This window comes from Harpia harpyja, chromosome 6 (assembly GCF_026419915.1).
Source record: "Harpia harpyja isolate bHarHar1 chromosome 6, bHarHar1 primary haplotype, whole genome shotgun sequence".
Lineage (NCBI taxonomy): Eukaryota > Metazoa > Chordata > Aves > Accipitriformes > Accipitridae > Harpia > Harpia harpyja.
Window position 1 is genome coordinate 9,285,663 of NC_068945.1, and position 17,851 is coordinate 9,303,513.

General features: G+C 41.9%; 1 protein-coding gene and 1 long non-coding RNA gene across 5 annotated transcripts in view; one reads left to right on the forward strand and one right to left on the reverse strand.

Moving 5' to 3' along the window:
- The window catches only part of PRMT8 (protein arginine methyltransferase 8), a 70,657-nt gene extending 68,189 nt beyond the window's left edge, over positions 1–2,468 (reverse strand). Inside the window, exons 1-2 of one of the 4 annotated variants that reach the window (XM_052789966.1) lie at positions 2,166–2,468; positions 1,079–1,491 (exon numbers count right to left, since the gene is read on the reverse strand). In XM_052789966.1, the coding sequence (XP_052645926.1) occupies positions 1,079–1,153 (75 nt within the window). In that variant the 5' untranslated portion in view covers positions 1,154–1,491; positions 2,166–2,468. Of the gene's footprint in view, positions 1–1,078; positions 1,747–1,851; positions 1,871–1,990; positions 2,008–2,165 lie in introns of those variants that run through there. The other 3 variants (XM_052789968.1, XM_052789967.1, XM_052789969.1) reach the window with 3 other exon arrangements.
- LOC128143084 (uncharacterized) lies at positions 215–13,319 on the forward strand. Its single transcript, XR_008235601.1, has 2 exons — positions 215–414; positions 10,855–13,319. It is a non-coding gene; the product is annotated as an uncharacterized LOC128143084 (long non-coding RNA).
- The last annotated feature ends 4,532 nt before the right edge of the window (positions 13,320–17,851 follow it).

Here is a 17,851-nt window from a genome sequence, read left to right on the forward strand (position 1 = left end):
GCTCACACTGAAGTGGTGCTTTTGGTCCTTATTACCTCTGCAGGGCAACTGGGGAGGAGGGTCAGTTCCCCCCCTGCACGTAAGGGCAAAGCTGCCGAAGTTGGTTGGGGTGCAGTGTCCTCGGGGGTCTGTACATGGCTGCGCTGCCTATCGCTTAACCATGTGTTAAGCGTTCAGTCAGAGTGCTAGGCGCAGTCTATTAATAGAAACGGGGAGTTTGGCACACGCTTGCACTTTCGCCTGTCTCCTTCTCACATGCTCCCAGAGAAGCTGGGACTGCATCCTGCATCCTTCTGCTTTTCCAGATCTGAGACCTCGCACACTGCTGTGTCCCTTGAGAAGTCTCGGTGAGGTCAAGACAGCCCCAGACAAGTAAACGAGGGCTGCTCAACCCCAATGTTGAGGAAACCGAAGGTAACCGGCGCGGGGGGGGGGGGGGGCGGGTTTCTTGCAGAAAACCCGAGAGCTCGCAGGGTGCCCTCTCGGCCCGAAGGCAATGCAAAGCCATTCCCGACACGGCCCAGGCCAGCCGGGCGCGGGGAGGAACGCTCCTCCCGCCCTCCGCCCCCGCCTCGGGCACGGCTCCGCTTGGTGATACCCAGGGTGCCGCAGAGACACGGATGCTCCTCACGTCCCCCCGCACGACCCCAGCAAAGGCTCCCCGGCGTTCTTCTAGGCGAAGAGCCCTCAGAGCCGGCCAGGGCGCTGTCGCAAGAGACCGTCTTTGTCCCCTTCAGCCACCTCGAACGCAGAAAGAGCCGTCCCCCCCCCCCGTCCTCCCGGCCCCCGCACGGCGCCTCACCTCCGCCCGGCCCCCGGCCCGCTTCTGGGGGAACCAGCCGTAAAGCGGCGGCTGCCGGGCGGCGGCCCGAGCGCCGGGAGGGTCGGGCGGGCTGCGACGTTCTCTCTCTGCCCAGGGGGAACGGGGGGAACGCGGGGGCCAGGCGCATGCAGGAAATCATAGCGGCGCCGGAGGCCGGGGCTAGCCGAAGGAGCCGGGAAAGTTTATCTGCGCTTCGTGCCGCGTCTGCTCGGGGCCGGGGGAGCTCGGGCGCCGGGCTCTGCCTCGCATCCTTACCTCGGTGCTGTCGGCAGCGTTCTCCGCCATTTTCCTCCTCAGGAGCAGGCAGCGGGAGGAGTGTTTCATTCCCATAAGAGCTAGCCAAGGGGTTGGGGCTTCGGGGTTGGTGTCTCGTTTTGTGCTTTGAAAGATCGCCAAACGCGGGTGTGCGCCAAAGGATAGGGAGAACAAAAAATTACGGAAAACAGCAATAAGTCAGTCAGCTTTGTCCTTTCTGCGTAGTCCACGGGAATGTTTGTCTCCTCTTAGCATTGGGAGCTCCTCGGGCACTTTCAAGTCCTCTTCTTTCTCCCCTCTCCTCCACCTCCAGCGAGCTCTTGGGATGGGCAGAGAGAGGCGGCACACACGCTTCAGGTTAAACTAAAAGGCTGTCGGGCTGTGAGTCCTCCCCTTCAGAGAAAGCAGTCGGGCTAAACAGGAGAGAAGCACCAGCTAAACTGAACTTGGGCGTGCAGTGACCAGCTGGGCATCTTTGTGTCCTGTGGCTACTCTTCCAGAGGCAGAGGGAGCCAGAGACAAAGCAACAGGACAAGGAAATCATAGCCCTTTATTTTCCTTCTTTGGGCTTCTTTCTTTCTCTCTAGGTCTCAGGAAACTTCCTTTAAAGATGGTCACAGAATTTGCCACCCTCTTTCTATGAATGTCGCCTGAAATAGCAATCCCTCCTCCCCCTCCTCCCCCTTCCCTCCCCCCTTCCCTCCCCCCTTCCCCTTCCCCCTTCCCTCTCCCCTTCCCCTCTCCTCTCCTCTCCTCTCCCCTTCCCTCCCTACCCCTTCTGCTCTTGGGCAGAGCTTGGTGCCCTTCTCTCGGAATTGCATTCACGTGTCTTTCGTAGAAAAAAACATCATATCAAGCCCCCCCCCCCCATCGCCTACACCCTCTCACACACAAGTACGCATTCACACGTACGCGCACACACGTTGTCTCCCTCTCACACAGACATGCACGATTTTTTTTTTCTCCCCCATCCCTCCTCTTCTTTTGAATCAGCAACACTTTTCTTTGCAAGGACTCTCGGCAAGGCTCTTAGAGAGCAACCGAAGAAGTCTGCTCCAGCTTCTTTCCTCCAAGTTGAGTAGCAAACCTGCTTTCTTAATATATCTTCTCATTTGTGTGCTCCCAGCTAATGTTTTACTTGAAGTTTCAGCAGGATCCACACTCTGTCAGATAGCCAGGAACTAATAGAAATACAGTCCTGATCCGGATGCAACTCCTGCTGAAAAGTGGGGAGGGAAGGCGCGGAGGGAGAGGTCTTGCTGGGGAGGGAAGGAGCCAAAGGTGGTTTGAACTTCTTTTTAGCCTTTTCCTAATGACATCTTCCTCTGTGGGAGTGCATTGCCACCTTCCCCACACATTTATCTTGCTATCACTCCTCCGGGCACTTTCTAGTTCTGAGTTGTCAGCTGGGAGGATGAGGTTTACCTCACTCGTGTTGCTGTGGGTAAGGGCGGGAGAGGGGGCGTATTACATAATTAATCCTTCCAACTTCACTTTCCACAGCTCCATCTCCAGCCCACTGTTCTCACGTTTCTGTTTTGTTTTTATACGGAGGAGGTGAGAAAATAATGCTAGTGTGTAGGTGTGTGTTGCTCGAAGGATTTCAAGGACCAGAACAGGATTGCTGCTCTCTGAACAGTTTGAAATAATTTCCTCTGGGGGTGCCAATGGAGACCTGAAGAAGAGGTTTGAAAGATTACTTCTGATGCATATTTTAAGCACATAGCTAGCTCAGATGCTACATCAGTAACAGATTATGATAGGTCTGGGGGTTTGAATTTTTGTGCCCTGCAGCCTATTTTAATGTCTTTTAATTAGAGTTTATCCTCAGCTGACCTCTGGAATACTGACATACCATGAAGTACTGCCAAAACAACAGGAGGTCCTTGGGCACACAGGAGGCTGAAATATCCCTGGGGGTGGGGGAATGGAGGTAGACAATGTAGAGAATTAAAGAGCAGAGAGCAAAATTATTCTCCTACCTCATGGGGATGAGGAGGTGGGGCCAAGAAAATTAAATAAGCAAATTTCTCCCTTTTACTTGGATGACCCTCACAAATTCTTGTTCAGACACAGATCAGTAGGTATGCAATAGATTTCAAGGATTTGTAATAAAACACATAGAAGTAAGCAATCCAGGGAAGCAGAAGGTGCGTGGTATGCTGAAATGTCAAGTGACAATGAGAGTATGCCATGTAGGGCACAATGGTACCATATGAAAAGGTTTCAGAATGTGAGAGTGTTATAGACAGACACACATGCCATACAGCTTGAGACTGGACCTCTGTGAGATACTTTGCAGAGCCATTTGATCATTCAGTTTTTTACAAGCCTCTGATTTCCTGCTACTCCTTTCAGCTCACATTTATTCTAACACCTTGAGTTCTTTCATTAGCTCCACACCACTGCTAATTTTTTCAATAATCATCCACACCTCCTTTGTTTATATTTCACACCTTCTAGGCACGAGGCTCAAATAATGGCAGAAGTTGGAGCAGGCCATTCCCCTTTTCTTTGGGACATTCATAGAGCTCTTGAAGGTCTTAAAACCCTTCAAGCGTGAAAACCCTTATAGCCGTTGCCGATAGAGGCTATTTTAGAGTATTCCAAAGCTACCCTCACAGTCTTGGGCTATGGAACTTTTTCTCATTAAGTACTTCAATTTCTAGGTGGAGGCATAAGGGAAAAAATAATCTGCAAATAAAAATTTAGTGTCTCTGCAATCTTTGTCACAATGTTTTTCTCTGCTCTGTCATGAATATCTCATGGTTAGTGAGTGCATGAAGTTTTAGTCAGTATGTATTTGGGCTAACCTACATAGTTTTAGTGTGTCTTCTCTATTTTCAGGTGATACACACAGCTAAACTTAGCCTAATTAAATCTTTTAAAATAAACCAGTGTTCTATATAGAGAAAAAGATTTAGATTTTTCAAAACTACTCCAGGACATATTTTCCAGTTTTCTCTGACAGCTGGGTCTGTATTTCTGGTACAGCTCAATCACTCTTTAGTCAGCTAAATGAGGCATCAGATTTTCAAAAGCACTCAGCAACTGGCAAAACTGGCACACAGAGATTTAATATATCCTTCTTTCTTCGGCTTCAGATACTGCGTGACTTGTCCTGGCACCTATTCTTGTCCTCCTCTACCTCTTTGTCAACACAGATACCTGACTGCTCATCCTTGAACATGGTGCTGATGCTTTACAGATACGAGGAAAACCTTCCAGTCTCACGGTTTCCAGCATAAAAGGATGAATGTTTTGGTCCTGAACACCTTTGGAAATCTACCAGATGGTTGGTGTCCCCACTCCTCCTTTTATGTTCTATATGTGATTGAGGAAACTGCTTTGAAAACACACACCATTTGCTCTAATCTGTTTTATTCCAAAGGGAAAATTATTTGTCCTTCAGGACTTTTTTTAATCAGTCATGGGTAGAAGTTATTCCTTGCAAGAATCAATTAGCAATTAAGAGGCTGAAAGCAGCGTGTTTACACATACAGATGTCTGTGTGCACACACAGGTACTTGGCCAGTCCTTCAGTTTGAACACGGGCCTCAGCGCAAGTTCCTCTTGATACTGAAATTCACAGGAACACTGAACTTGAGGAATATGAGCTTTCATACTGGTTAGGGGACAAATTCTGCCCTCAGACATGTGAATAAAAATCCTGCTGACATCTGTGGTTACCTAGGGGTGATAGTTGGCCATTGGAACTGAGCTTGGGAACATATTTCTGATCCCTTGTTTTGTTAGATCTCAAGAAAAAGAGTACTGTCATGAAGAAAATGTCATGGTAGTAAAAATGCATTTGTAACAAAGCCAGAAGATGTCAAAACATCTTCTGAATTTAAATATATCATGTATAAGTACATGTGAAGGTCACAAAATATTACAAATGCAGTGGGGTGGTGCTGAAGAGAAAATGGAAAGGGAAGTGTTTATTACTTCAGATTTCCAATAATAGCAGCTGTGGTTGAGGCTGCTTTGCTACTTGCTGAGTGTGGCAGTAATGCTGTGCTGGCCTTCAGAAGATTCAGACTTATTGCCAGCTTTGTCATTAGCTTGGATGAAATCCAAATGTCTGCATCTGAGGTGGGATAATCCTGTACATTGGTACAGACTGAGAAATTGTGTGATGGAAAGCATCTGGAGGTTACGGGGTAGGGGTGGAGCTAGGTTGAATATGACTCATCATGCTTTGTCACTGCATAAAAGGCAAACTGTATAATTATCTATCTTAAATGGAAAGTGTCCAGTAGAGCAAGGGAAGTATGATTCTCTAATTGGCACTGGTGAGACTGCATCTTTGATTCTGTGTGCAGTGCTGGGTCCCCTGGATCAAGAGGGAGGTGGATACACTGGAGATAGTTCAGTAAAAGACTACTACAATGGTCTCTTAGGGCACTAACCTCTGAGGAGAGTTGGGCTTGTTGGCTTTGGTGAAGAGGTCAAGGGGCACCCAGTAGTGGTTTATGACTAGCTTTAAGGATTGTAACTTAGATGAGCCAAACTCCTCTTGGTACAGTCAGATGCTATGAAAAAGGACAACAGCTGCAAGTTGCGGCTTGGGAAGTTCAGATTCAATATTAGCAAAAGAAGTGTCCCTCCACATAAAAAAGCCTAACCTTTCTTTGTGCTTTATATATCAAGGAAACCCCCCCTTTTTTTTTTCAGTTGCATATCTGTGCATGAGGATAACATCAGTGAAATATGGGATCTGCTAAAGATAAAGCTGATAAAAACTTTCTCTCCCAAAAGTAATTATTTGGGGAAGAAGATGGAATGAAGTTGCTGGTGTGATGATTCCAATTGAAATGGGTAAGAATTGCTTCAACCAGTGACAATTTGGCATCATTTCAAGTAGGAAGCAATACCAGTGCTCCTGTCAAACAATGGACAGGAAATATAAGGATGAGTAAGGAGAGTAAGAGAAAATATGAATAAGGAAGGAGGTGAGGTGGAGGACTGGCAGAAGAGGACTGGCAGAGAAGGTGAAAAAATGTGTAGTAAAGTTCTGCATAGGGAAGCACAGGGTAGCCATGGTAGGCAAAGAAAAGCAGCAATGAAAAAGCTGAAGACAGGAGAAGGTAAAATAGAATAGCACTTTGTGTCACAGGTAATATTCATATGGTCTGGATCAGTGTTAAACTGTTACATTTATTACACTGGAATGTTCTGTCGTATAAAACAGAGTCCTTCCATTGGGTCTTCCAAGCCCTCCTGCCACCCCCAATTCTGCAGCTTTGTCCACCTCTTCCCCAATCACTTATTCACAGGCCATAAGGAAGATTAAACCAAGAAATTTCACCTTTCTTAATATCTTGCATCTTGATGAAGGGAAGAAGACAGGGCATAATCAGTCTGAAAAAGACTTCATCCCTTCTATTTGACCTCAGACTTCAGCAGAAACACTGGGCTTTGGGTGCCTTTCTTTCTTGTTTGTTTAGAAAAGTAGACAAGGGCTTTACACAGAGACTGGGGGCAACCATTGGGCACTTCCTAGTTAGATGAGAAAATACTGTAGCAAAAATCTATTCCTGCTCCAAAGTCCCCACCAAATTTTGTTATATGATGAAAAGAAGACATGGGGCAGGATCCTTTTGTAGTATCACTTTGCATTGTTCTTTCAAGTTAATAGCACTATATGAATTGATAACAGCTGTGATTTTTGCCCTTTAAGTGAAAAACTGCCATAACTGATGAGCCAAGGCTAACTAGTTCTCATAATTTTTTCATTTTTTTCTTTTCTTCTGCAATCTTGAGAAATTTACTGGTTTTGAGTGATGTTAGTTCTTTACCTGTTATTGAAGGTAATATTATTGGTCAGAAAGTCACAGTGATTTCCTTTGCCTCAAAACATACATTATGTTTGGCAATCTCTCCAACCTCTTCATGCGTCTTCTATCCGCACTATATCTCTCAAAAATGCCTGTAGTTCAAATATTTCTCTTATTTCCTGCAATTCGCTCATGTTCATTCTGAAGATGCTGAAGTGAATTCTAACTGACACTGTGGATTTAAATGTCTTATTTTATTTATGCTGTTCCTTCCTGGTCCTTTAGCTTTCCTCATTAACTTTTTTTTTCCCATGTATCATCATCTTATCCTTCTTCATGAACACTAATGCATTCCAGCCTTCTCCTAGGAATCACTGCACTTTTCAACCATTGATGCTAGGTTTGAGTGAGGAAGGGTTTATCAGAAGCTAAACTGATCTGAGATACCCACTACCACAAGCCAAGAATGTATGTCCAGGGCTCAGATAATTCAGTGTTAAATTATAGAAACCTTGTCATGAACTGAACCCTTAGCTATGCTTACAGATAATGAAACACCAGCGAACTATCTTGTCCCTTGCAGATTCATCACCAGAATTTTTTTATTTTTCTAAGGTTGTATGCTTCATTTTATTTAACAACAGAAACTCTATTTTGCAGTCAAAAACCTGAAAACGTAATCTAAATTTAACCAAAATGTTCCTTCCATTTTTTTTTTCATTGTGAGTGCTAAACTCTTAAAAAGTTGTAACTGGGTCAGCTGGAAGAAATTCCTATTCTGACAACTTCTATAAAGGCCACCAAAGTGGGTCTGCAATCCTCTGTGGATTAGAGGAGCTGAGCAGGCTATTGAGAATTGAGATTACTCCAATGGCAGAGATAAATGGGCATAATGTCATGGTATGTTAGACGCTGACCTGCGTAAGTGGTAATACGACCTTGTTAATTCCCACCTCACTTTTTGAACCATTACAAATCACATGCACTCAGAACAGACAACAAAATACCTCTGAAGTTTGATAGCAAAGTAATCTTCATCTTCAAGTTATGAGAAGCCTAAGAAATATTATGCAAAATATTTTCCCATACATGGATATGCTGGAGGGAGTCCACTGAAGGGCCACAAAAATTATTAAGTAACTGGAGAGCTCTCTCATACAAAGATAGGCTGAGAGCGCTTGATGTGGGAGGTGGTAAAGAAGATGGAGCCAGACTCTTCTCAGTGGTACCCAGCAAAAGGACAAGAGGAAATGGGCGCAAATTGAAATACAGGACATAAAAACATAAGGAAAAGATCCTTTTTTACTGCGAGGGTGCCCAAGGACATTTTGGAGTCTTCCTTAAACATTTAAAACCTGACTACAAATGGCCCCAAGCAACTTGCTCTAGTTGACAATCCTTTGAATAGCTGTTGGACTATATGATTTCCATAGGTCTTTTCCAACCTCAATGATTATGTGTTTCTGTGTGATTCTGGAAGATCTATGAAAATCAGTTAGATGGCTCTGTCAGGTCTGGCAAATAGCTGTCTTCTTGCTTTCTCTTTCATGTTACTCCTGAAGTCTTGAAAAGAGAAGATTATATATGTATACTCTCATACCAAGATGATTTGATAAGTGCAGCCAATGCTTTCACAGGAAAAATATGCTGACAGAAGTGAAAGACTGTTGCTTGCATTCTATTCTTGAGTACTCAGGGGAGAGAAGGCTTGTAATTTTGTTTGAAGAGCTAAACCTCATTATAACACCATCCCCCATAAGCTATCAATGGGTAGAGAATATTGCATCTGGGCACACAGCTTATCAGAAAGAAAGTGAAGTAATACTCTCAGAATCATGAACCCATCTTTACTGAAATGAAATGCAAATCACCAGCTTCCATCCTATCTTGGCACTTTCTGCTCTTGTGTGATAGCTTTTAAGAAACTTTCCTTTCTGAGAAAACGCTACCTTCTGCCTTATATTGTTTGCTGGAATCTGAGACGGAATTTCTGTATTTAAATAAAAGACCCATTTCTGTTTCATCTGCCGTGCTTTTCTCTCCTGCTGGATTATAGCATGCTTAGCAAGTCCGAGGTGAAGACCAGATAAGTAAAAATGTTCCTATTCATTCAAACAAGATGTTTTGTTGCTTTGTAAGTATAAAATCTTAGTTGTTTCTTTTCTTCTTAGGCTACAGTCTGCGCTTAAACTTTTAAATTGCTGTGTCACATAGGGTTAAAGGAATTTAACTAGACCACAGATTAAGTTGCAACAATTGAGATTACTCCTCTCTTTTCTTTCTTTGCCCAATGGCAGACACTCTGTAGTCTTGGTTTCTGTCACTTTCTGGTTTTCACCCATTCTTAAACTTCCTTTTTTTTTCTTTTCTTTTCTTTTTTTTTTTCCTCTCACCTTTTTTGAGGGATAGACTATTGATTTCTTGCTAGATTGGAAAATGCTAGAGGTATTTATTTGCCTTCTTCAGTCATATGCATAAGGCTTTGGGAGTATTCTTGTAAAGCATTTTATATGGAAGATCTATGAAATCACTTAGATGGTTCTGTCAGGTCTGGCAAATAGCTGTCTGTCTTCTTGCTTTCTCTTCCATAACTGTCTTATACAGTAAGTCATGCTGCTATGTGTCTCACTTTTTCCTGTTGTGAACAATTTTCTTCAAACACATGCACATGTGTTCAGCTGTCACCGTCGACAAGCAACCAACTATAACTATGATAGTGGGTTGGCATTTTTTTTCTTCCTAGTTCGGTATTTTCATTCCTCTTCCATTAAGGAAAATTGCCAAAATGCTCCTGCCTCCCACTAAAACATGAAAAATAAGAAATTCTGATCAGTACTAGCATATATTTCATGAGCTGAGAACACTGTAGCTTATTTTTTAGAACCAGTCTAGAACTTAGCAAAAGCGAGGTCATACTTCTTTACAATGTTGCCTGATGATGGTCCCCAATAAATTAAATACAGTCAGGCTTTGGCCAGGTTATGGTGTAGAGTCAGCACTCTGAGGTGCCTAAGATGATTTTTCTGGCTGCAAAGAGAGCTCAGTCTCCTGGGTTATTGGTCTGGTTTTAGACTTTGGCAATTGATGTGGCTGTGGACTTTGGCAGAATCTAGAGATTCTGCTAGGTCATCTGTGGTCCCTGCCAGATTGAAGATTGACTTATTTATACTAAACTCTGCATAATACAGGTATAATTGTGTGACTTAGGTGTTAATGGTGCCCATCTTCTTTCTTTCTTCAAACTCAATGAAATAGAAGATGGTAGAAGCAAAAGAGCCAAAATTGAGAAGTACCTGAAATTTATATGTGGTATACTTGTGTTTTCTGTCAGGGAAAAAACATTCCATGAGCAGTTCATAATGGTTTTGCTTGTAGTGTTCAGAAACCTGCTTGATATAATAAAAATACAGGTGTATTTGGTATCATTTGTTGAAGTTAGAGAAGTCAGTACAGCAGAATTGTTCACAGTTTGGATGACAGTGAAAGCTTGCTTCTGAGAAAGGAAAGAGAAGGGGAGCAAGAACACAAATAGTACTACAAAAGGCAAGGCAAAGCTTCCTTAAGGAAAGAGCTTTTGATACTAGCTATTTTTGTTACAGACGTGGCCTTAGAGGAGCCCTTCAAGCTCAGAACCCCATTGGTCTAGGTATTGCCCTTCAGATCCTGCTTTGGTAGTTTGCCACTAAGTAGAGGAGAGCAAAGCATTATTTCCTTGATTCTTGCTTTACACTTGTGCCACAGAGCTCAAGTGAATTATGTGCAACATACAACAAATTCCAGGAGGGCTGGGCCAGATCCAGTTTTCAGGTGTATTTCAGTAGCTGACAGGATCTTCCTGTCCGTCAACCTAAGAACTGGTATGCTAGAAAAAACTTGAAACAAAATTCAAGCTGCTAGATCAAAACAGTACATAATTAAAAATGGAAAAAAGGTGATGCAGAATTAGTACTCTTCTTGCTACTAAGCTAATTTGTGTGATCCATTCCTTTTCATTAGGAACACTACCTACTACAGTGTGGAAACAACAAGAATAGAATGGATGGTTTTAACAAGAAGGGTAAACCACTGCGACTCCACATGAAGTTCTTATCTTTACTGCAGTCTTGGGACCTGCAAGAGATTTGACAAAATATGTAATCTCTTAATGACAAAAAAAATGTAAGAAAGCGGCACATTCTCTCCCTCGCACCTAGTACCTTCTGGAAATACCTAAAAATGATGCTTTATAAGTAGTAAATCCATGTGTGTACCAGCTTCCAAAGGACTACCAGCTTGGTGAGGAGGATAAAGGAAACCTACAGCAGTCTAAGACACAGAGGATTCATGTTACAAGAAAATTTAAGGCACATTTTTAAAGTGGTATGTGAAAGGTCACATTCATTCTGTAAGAGTATGAGCTCAGGAGGAATTTGAGACATACTGGTCTCAAAAATAACATGCTGTTCTGTGTCTTTTGCTGTCAGGATAAATGAAAAAAAAACCCAACAAACTTAAGCCACAATGAATCCTATAATGGTCCCTTCAAATTATGGTCAAGCAGAAGTATAAACCTTGAAGAACAATTTTAATGGAAAGCTTATTGAAGTTTCTAACACTTATGGGTGAAATACACACATGGTTAGGAACATTAGATTCTCATCTTGCCTCTGCCCCAATTTACTAGATGATTGTATCTATCTTGAATTTTGCAATCTATAATATTAATATCAATATCTAAGTTAATATTAGTCTATAATATTAGCCTGCATTTTGGGGTGTGGAGAATTAGTTGATGGCTGTACATGCTTTGTGTCATACATGTTTAGAGACAACAGAAAAATGTCCCTAAGTGCAAAGTATTATTGAAAGCACTTCTTATACATGACACAAGGATGGGAGAGACACCCTGGTTTATCATTTCAGGTACCGTAATGGGACATCATCAGGTATTACAATGATATTTGTAATATCATTGTAAACACCCATACACTGCAAACTTATACTATACTAATCATCCCATACATTGCAAACCAAATGTGCTTCATTGTCCAGTACAGTCTTACAATTTGCAGTACCAAAAAGCAAAAAGTCCTCAGACTGTGGTTTGCAATAGGAAGAGAGCAGAAGAGATTGAGCACATGGTCAAGTAGAGTATTGTCAAATAGAGTAGCCTAATCTTGGTTACTCCGTAGGGATGAATGTATTTTATAAGTTTTTAGATTAGATTTTTAATATTATTTTGCCTCTCTGAGTGATACTTTGCCATACTAAAAGCTGTTTTTTCTTCAGCACAATTATAGTTGTGAGTGAAAGACACAAACACTTTCACACCTGAAGACACCCTAAAAGGAAAGCAATCATGAATGACCCTTGTGGCAAGATTTATGGAATTTTAAGTTTTAATTGTGATATGAGATTGAAATTGAAGTTTGTCCTATAGTTTGTGACCATTGCAGAAGCCTGTGAAAACTATAAAATATAAGTGTACTAATCAGGATATTCCAACGTGGCTTGTTGCTGTGCTCTCAAGCCTGGTCATCCTGACCTCTGAGCCATCAGTTCGATGTATACTTACAGCTAATTTAAAATATAGTTGTTAAAGACTAACAGTTCTGTATGTGTAGTGATGATGATTAGTGTAGTATAAGTACTGTCTGTTACCAAGAAGTGTGTTGCTGATGAATGAATTTAGAAAAATTTTAGTTTTACTGTTTACAAGTGGCCTGATTTCTCTCAGTTTTCTAAGCACTGTCATTCCAGCAATCTCTAATTCCCTAAGTGATATATAATATACAGATATATTAATTTGCAACAAGTTACAGTCACAGTGTAGCATCTTGGCTGTGCCAATGTGCATACTCAGCACAATCATGAATTCTGTGTGACTGAGGAACTCTACAGATCATTTCTGCTGCCTGAGACAAGTAATTTGAGACAATGGATTGACATGATATGAGGTGGTTAACTGAACTCCTAGTTGCCTTCACAACAAAGTATTTGACAAACTATTCCAGAAGCTCTCCAAGTGGGAATTTCAGACAGTCCTGGAGATTTCCCCAGACAGTTCCTGCTGTGTATAAGCCAATTGACAAGCACTATTAGTGTGGTATTGTCTCAGAGATGCCCCCAGGTAGTTGCTACTGAAGAATTGACAAAACTGTACATAGATAAGATACTTGTGACTTGTCATTAGAACTGTTCTTGCAGATACAGAAATGGTCGCACATAACACTTAAGACATCTAGACTAGGTTTACACACATAAGACTGTGTGCCAGTTGTATTATAAGAACTCAGCAGACCAGCAGTTCAGTGAGTCTCATCTGATTCAGCTGAAGATGCCTTTGCAAAGACACTTGCAACAGAGACTTACAGTGTCACTGTCCGGACAGCAGCTGATCAACCTGTTTGAGAGATTTGATTTCCTATGTGAATATTATCTTATGCAAAAAATCCCAATAAATCAGGTTTTTTTAACAAACAGTCTGTCTTATGAGTGTCTGTAACAGCCATTCTCATGTACATCACCTCCATTAGAATGTTCACTGAGAGAGGGCAAAATGTGTGGGGCCAAAACCCCATGAGAAACTGGGACTTTGGCTCAGAAACAAAATTCCTTACAGAGAGGTAAATACCTACTGAGCTGACATGACTAGAATAATTAGATTGGTGTTGGACGCACAGAGTTTGACCTTTGATATACTGCTATGGAGTTGTTAGGGATGTAACTTTTATTAGTTAAAGTGCAATTAGGCAGGTGTTACAAAAACACGTGTAATTGGCAGAAATAACAGAACTTAACTATTCAAGGATATTTGCCTGGCAACTCGCTACACTAATCAACATACAGCACCTCAGAGCAGTCCACCAATCATAAGGTTAAAAATCCAGAATTTGCTCATCCACCTCGGCCTGAAGGGGAGAACTCTACCTTCTGGAATGCCTAACTCTGGAGAACCTCCAGGGACACATGGGACCAAGCTCATGTGGACAGAACTGACATTCTTAACAGCCTACTCCTCCAGAACACTAACAGTCAGCTGCTCCTCTTGTGAGCAAGGAAAGGGGAAATAGCAATAACCACTGGTCTGCAATGTATAGTGTTTTATGCATCAGTAACTACTCTTTCACAAAGGCAATAAATACCCAAATTCCTTCATGTGGATCCAATTATTGCATAATAATTAATGAATGCTTTAGTCTGCCCTGATCTAAAATGCAACAAAATCCCATGCACTGTGTTCTGGAGAAAGTGGCAAGTTGGGGTTTTTGTTTTGTTTTTGCAAAACGTGCAAACTTTTTGAGGTAGCTCTGTACTGGCTTTGTAGGGAAGGTCTGTTTTCCAGAAAGACATGCAATTATTTCCATTGAGACTCCTAGTTCAACATCACAAAGATCAATTTGAATGTGCATGCCAGAGTGGAACAGAACCAGAAATTTGCTGAAGCTGGTAGTTATAGAAATTACTGTCCTCTAATGGGCATTTATGTGAACCAGTGTATGAAATGATTTGGCGAGCTCAAGATGCAGCTCAACAAGGCAATTTTCTCAACAGCAAGGCCAGTTGTCCATTGTTGCCTTTTTTGTTTGCTAGCCCACTTGTCTGTGTGGATGCAGGTTGATCCAGATCAGGGCACTGATTAGATTTACAAACCCAATCTTTCTTTTTAAAATTTTTTTTTTTCATTTCATTCTCTAAACTAATTCACTGTATAGCTGAAAAAGAGCTGAACTAGCACAAAGTTGGAGCTGTTGGAGCGTAGGTCCAAAGGGCAAGGTACAGAAATTTTCCTTTAGCAGTAAGAAAAATGTGACAAAACCCACAGCTTCAATCCTGTACTAATGGTGGAGGTAGTGATTCCTTAACACCTGTACCAACAATTTCAGTAAAGATTCCAGTATTACTCTGAATATGCCAGTAGGTTTCTGTACATGGCCACTGAGACACTGACTTTCTCACTTTTTATATGTTATTCTACCATCTAAGGACTGACTTATTTCAGAACGAAGGACTGTGGGCTTTCTGATAAGATCAGCTCCTTGAAAGGAACTACCATATGAACATCACCAGGGGAAGGTGTGGGAATAGCACCTAGGGAGGGATAAGAACGAGGAGTTTTAAACTGCCCAGAATTTGCATCCTGAGTGTTCCTGCTGCTGTGAGTAATACTGAATTGCTGAAGTTCATTGTATTGATGCATTTCTGCTGATTATTTATATTCTTATTGCTCCACCCATAATATTCTGCATAACCGAGAGCTCCATGGATAAATCTCAGCTTCCTTTTTTCATATTATTACATTTATTTTCCAAAATTTAAATAGACATCCAAATTTCCATGCAAGAGAAGACATTTCTAAGCATATCCCCATGCCTTCATACTGTCCCCAGGTTTGTGGTGTTTGGGGAAAACTCAGAGCACATGAGCCCTTCAACAGCCCTTCAGACTGTTTACAGCTCCTGAAAGCTCCCTCAGGCCCTTGATCACAGGCTAGATACCACAAGCATATACTAAATGGTATTAAATGTCATTGTTTCCCAAGAGACCTTGAGCCTGCTGGAGGTTGTCTGTACAGGAAAGAACTCTGGTCTAAGTCAGCATTTATGGCTGCTTCAGTGGGACCAAGCAAGTGGAACAGGAATAAGATTATGGCCTGTCAGATGGTCTTAGGGTAGTTTCTTTTTGAACTACATTTCTGATGTAGAAATGTTGATAGAATTTTTTTCAATTTAATAAAACCATTAATACTTTTCTTGAATAGAGTTCATTTAATTAAAGTCTTCCTTCACTGGCTGAGAACTGGAGCAGAGTACAAATTCTGGAAGCCTAGAGATCTGTAAGCAAGCCGTATATTTCTAAGTGGACACGTACAACTAAACTGAACACAAAATGTTCAGCTAGTAGGTAGAAAGGTAAGGGTTGTTGCTTTATTCAGAAGCAACCTGAAAATTATACTTCTGAATCCTGGTGAGGACAACTGCTAGGTCATTCAGACTACTGACCACTAGGCAGGTTATCTTGCATCTTATGCCTGAAAAATCATGGCCACAAATACCAGTATGCTTTCAGGAGCCAAATATGAAATTGTGTCTAATAACAGTACAGGTACTCCTGAGGATAAGAAGTGAATGAGAGATATTAGACAGGAGTGAAAGAGAGGATTGCTATCTTCAAGGATACAGTGGCTATTACAAAATCATGTAGAGATCCGTGATCATTATTGCACAAAAGGAGACTGGAAGAGTTCGGCTTGTTTAGTATACCAAAGCAGAGGCTGAGAGGAAAGGAATTACTCTATCAATACACTAGGACTAAACAGAAGACCAGGGAAGCAGTGTCTCAGCTAAAGGACAAAGTTGACACAAGAGTGAAAAGGTAAAAAGTTGCCATGATTAAATTTAGGTTAGAAATTAGCAGTAGTCCTCTGAGCAGGAAGTCTGGAACATCCAGCTGCTAGGGGCAGCAAGGCAAGCAATCTGCCTAGTTTTAAGATAGTGGTCAATATGTTATGAGCATTTGCTGGGATAATATAAATGGATGCATATTTTTTTTCCTTGCCATACTCAGCACTGAGAAGATAATATAAGAGATTACAGAAGAGATCAATGTCAGGTCATTGCATCCAAAAAGAATTCCAAATTAGAGGCTAGAGAAATTTTTACATGATTTTTCTATTTTAGTTTGAACAATGTAAACCACAAGGCTACAATCAGCCAGTAAATTTTGCTATTCCTGCATGGAGAAAAGCACTCTTATTCACAATACTTGCAAGTGATTAGCTCTAGGTGCTTCTTTAAGATTCCCCATGTGTAAGAAAACTTTTCTGCCATCTCTGAAAGAAACAGCTACTGGGGAAGTAGCATGGCATGGCCCAAAATATAACAGCTGCATAGAAGCCTCCCAAGTTTATGATGTCGAGTATTTTGGATTCAGGTGGGGGGAAAAGAATTTATGTCATGCTGCCCATCAACACCAACATCAGGACTTTTCCACAAAACATCAGCTCAAACTTTACCATACAGCAGATGAAGACCCTGGAATTTCCTAGCAATTGAGAGTTGAGTGGGGCTGGCAGGAATACAACACCCACAGCACTGGAATAACATCAGTGAAGACACTGCCTTTGAAATAAGGCTGCTGGTTAAAATATGGCATTATACTTTGCAGAGGCCACCATCCATTCCTCTCCATGTTGAAGGAATATATGAACAATCTTATTGACCTCCACAGCAAAACTTCAACTGTTGACTCTCCAGTCATATGCACAGATTTAGAAAATCAAAGCTTAAAAGACATGAAAATCCTTATGCTTTTTGTACGCTAGGGCAGTTAGCACATATTTTCAGGGCTTGTCCATGAGTTGCCACTAAGAAATTTCCCTTTGTTGTAGGTATCACCTCTCCACCTTTACATGGATCTTGTAGAGCACCAACTGGTGGGGACTTTTTGCTTCATTATTGTGCAATATTCCAACTGCCAGTAACAATGAGATCATTACAGTGACACATGATAAGCCACTCTGCCTGAAAACCAACTGAGTATCAACATCATCAACATTGAATTAAAGACTGGCCAGAACATGAACAACATTTTGGGGTGAGGTGGCCTCTTGTTCAGCCTCATTGATCCCTAGCTCCACAGACATGTTCAAACTTCTTCATGGTGCCCACATTATTGGTGCAGCCCACTCCCCTAAAACTCATCTCACCCTGGACTTCTTAGGATGTGATCAGCAAACTTGTAAAGTGGAAGTGTAAGCCTGATTTTTAAAAAATTTTATTTTTATTTAATATTCTTTCTAGTCACATTTAAACTTGCAGTAGTAATTTCATTATCTCTTATTTTAAAAGTGTACTGTACAGGAGGGCCAGAAGGGACTGCATAGCCTTGAAATACTGGCATTTCTTGGTGGGAGGGGAGGAGCGGAGTGAGTGAGCGGCTGCGTGGTGCTTAGTTGCTGGCTGGGGTTAAACCACGACACCCCCCCACCCAGTGGGATGGGGGAGAGAATCAG